Genomic DNA, 2425 nt, shown 5'->3' with positions numbered 1-2425 from the left:
TGTGGCGACGAAGAGGGAAATGGAGATGCTGGGGATTCATTGGAGTGCTGGGCGTGCTTGGTATCAGTTGGATTCATCTGTCCAACTGCAATCCATCTGCCCGACGATCTCTTTATTTTGTACCCAATGCTGGCATCTGTAAAGATTGTCTTCCAATTGATCAATTAATAGACGACTTGATCTTGAGCAGCATTCCATCAGGATATTCGATACCACCTCATCCACTTTCAAACAAAATTGATTCCAATCGTTTTTTATTATCGCACAACTACCCCTAATGTAAGGCCCATCATGTCCTGCGTTTAAGTGTTGTTAATAGGATGTGTCGGTGTATTGCCCAGCATTCCTATTATATATATATATATATATATATATATATCTATATATATATCTATGCATGTATATCCATATCTATGTATGCATATCTATATCTATATATAATAAGTCCCATGACGTTATGTCGACATTGTCCTACGCTTTTCCCGCGAAAAGGGCGTCGGTCTTGAGTTGTGGCTTCCCCTTCTTCTTCAGTCCCACAAGCAGCTGCTTCAGCTGGATGATGGCTCTAGCCGGATTGAGGTGCTTGGGGCACGTGTTGGTGCAGTTCATGATCGAGTGGCAGCGGTATAGCTTCCAGGGATCCTTGAGAAAGTCCAGTCGCTGCTCGGTGGCCTCGTCCCTGTAAGCGAATCTTAGCACACTGGGGAAACTGGCAGCATCATGGCCCCACTTACCTGGAATCAATGACCCAGCGATAGGCCTGCATGAGGACGGCGGGGCCCAGATACTTGTTGCTGTTCCACCAGTAGGATGGACAGGAGGTCTGACAGCAGGCGCACAGGATGCACTCGTACAGCCCGTCCAGCACCAGACGATCGTCCACGGACTGCAGGTACTGTGCCGACCCAGCTTCCCGCTTCAGATCCTTGCGCTGCAGCCACGGCTGGATGGAGCGGTACTGATCGTAGAACTGGCTCATGTCCGGCACCAGATCCCGCACCACATACAGGTGGGGCAGTGGATAGATGCGGCAGCACTTGCTCTCATTCTGGTCGATGGACGACACGCAGGCCAAGGTGTTCGTTCCATTGATGTTCATCGCGCAGGAGCCGCAGATGCCCTCGCGACAGGAGCGCCTAAAGGTCAGCGTGGGGTCCATCTCGTTCTTGATCTTGATCAGGGCGTCCAGCACCATGGCGCCGCACTGCTCCAGGTCCACCTCGTAGGTCTGAGTCTGCGGCTGATCCCCGGGCTTCCAGCGGTAGATCTCGAAGGTCTTCAATCGCGGCTTCTTGGCTTTTACTGGGGGTGCAGATTTAGCTGGCGGAGGAGGTGGAGGAGGGGGAGGCGCTGCTGGGGCTTTGCCCGAAGGTGGCTTTCCGGTGGACGCTCCTCCGGGCTTGGCGGATCCGGCTCCGGCGGGGGCTGCTCCTCCAGGCTTGGCGGCTCCGGCGGGGGCTGCTCCTCCAGGCTTGACGGCTCCGGCGGCGGCTGCTCCTCCAGGCTTGGCGGCTCCGGCGGAGGCTGCTCCTCCAGGCTTGGCGGCTCCGGCGGGGGCTGCTCCTCCGGAGTACTGTCTTTTTGTGGCGATTCCTCCGGCGGCTGATCCTCCGGTGGCTGATCCTCTGAGCCCTCTTCCTCCTTTCATGAATATAGAATTTTCAATAAGTGCAGGTGTCACTTATGAAATGTCACTATGACAAAGTCATTGACAACCCAAAAAGTTTTCAATAATATGCCCAAAAAATGGTGTGTGCAGAATACTCTTCACTTGGAACTCACCTGCTCCTTGTCCACCTCCTTGGAGGCTGGAGTGGGTGCACCGGGGTACCAGGGATACGGCGGATACTGCGGATACTGGGGCGGCGGCAGCCAGCGCTGGTCCGGGTATCGATAGGGTGGACATAGACGCCGCAGGACGGGAAACGGATTCGGACACATCCCTGTTGGCCACCACGTAATTTCTAAGCAGCCACGTGCTCCGCTTACTTAGCAGCCGAGGCTGCCGGCGGATCAAATTCATCGGTTTTCCAGCGAATGAATGAGGGTTTTACAAGCCGGTAAAATGTGTACTTATAAAAAAATATGATATGTATTTTTTTTTTTTTTTTTGTTGAGAGAGAATGTGTGCCGAGACGATAAGGTGTTGAGGTGTTGAAGTGTCGAAGTGTGTAGCAAAACTGAGGAGAAACCGGTGAAGTGCCCGTAATACGACTTGACCCTAGAAGCACCGCCAGCTAGATTTGAAAATCTTTTCGAAATGAAAATTTCAGCTTAACTGAGTAGTAAAACAGGCTGCTTTATACAATGTTTAGGATGCGAGGAATTTGAAGCCCCTTTTTTAATTAATTAACCGTTTAATGGACTCTAAATTAGTTTTGTATGCTTTTAAATAAACTAAAGAGCACATTATAAAACAAGAGAG

The 2425-nt window shown here is 51.3% G+C and overlaps 1 protein-coding gene across 1 annotated transcript; it reads right to left on the bottom strand.

Annotated features, from left to right (window-relative positions):
• Positions 1 to 237: 237 nt before the first annotated feature.
• LOC117148855 (succinate dehydrogenase [ubiquinone] iron-sulfur subunit) lies at positions 238 to 2192 on the bottom strand. The gene is made up of 3 exons (XM_033316514.1): positions 1783 to 2192; positions 735 to 1641; positions 238 to 679 (listed from the first exon to the last, which is right to left on the bottom strand). Exons 1-3 carry the CDS (start codon positions 2021 to 2023, stop codon positions 472 to 474), a joined length of 1356 nt encoding a protein of 451 aa, XP_033172405.1. The 5' UTR covers positions 2024 to 2192; the 3' UTR covers positions 238 to 471.
• Between the last annotated feature and the right edge of the window lie 233 nt (positions 2193 to 2425).

Source organism: Drosophila mauritiana, chromosome X (genome assembly GCF_004382145.1).
Source record: "Drosophila mauritiana strain mau12 chromosome X, ASM438214v1, whole genome shotgun sequence".
NCBI lineage: Eukaryota > Metazoa > Arthropoda > Insecta > Diptera > Drosophilidae > Drosophila > Drosophila mauritiana.
This window is presented reverse-complemented; position numbering and strand designations above follow the sequence as displayed.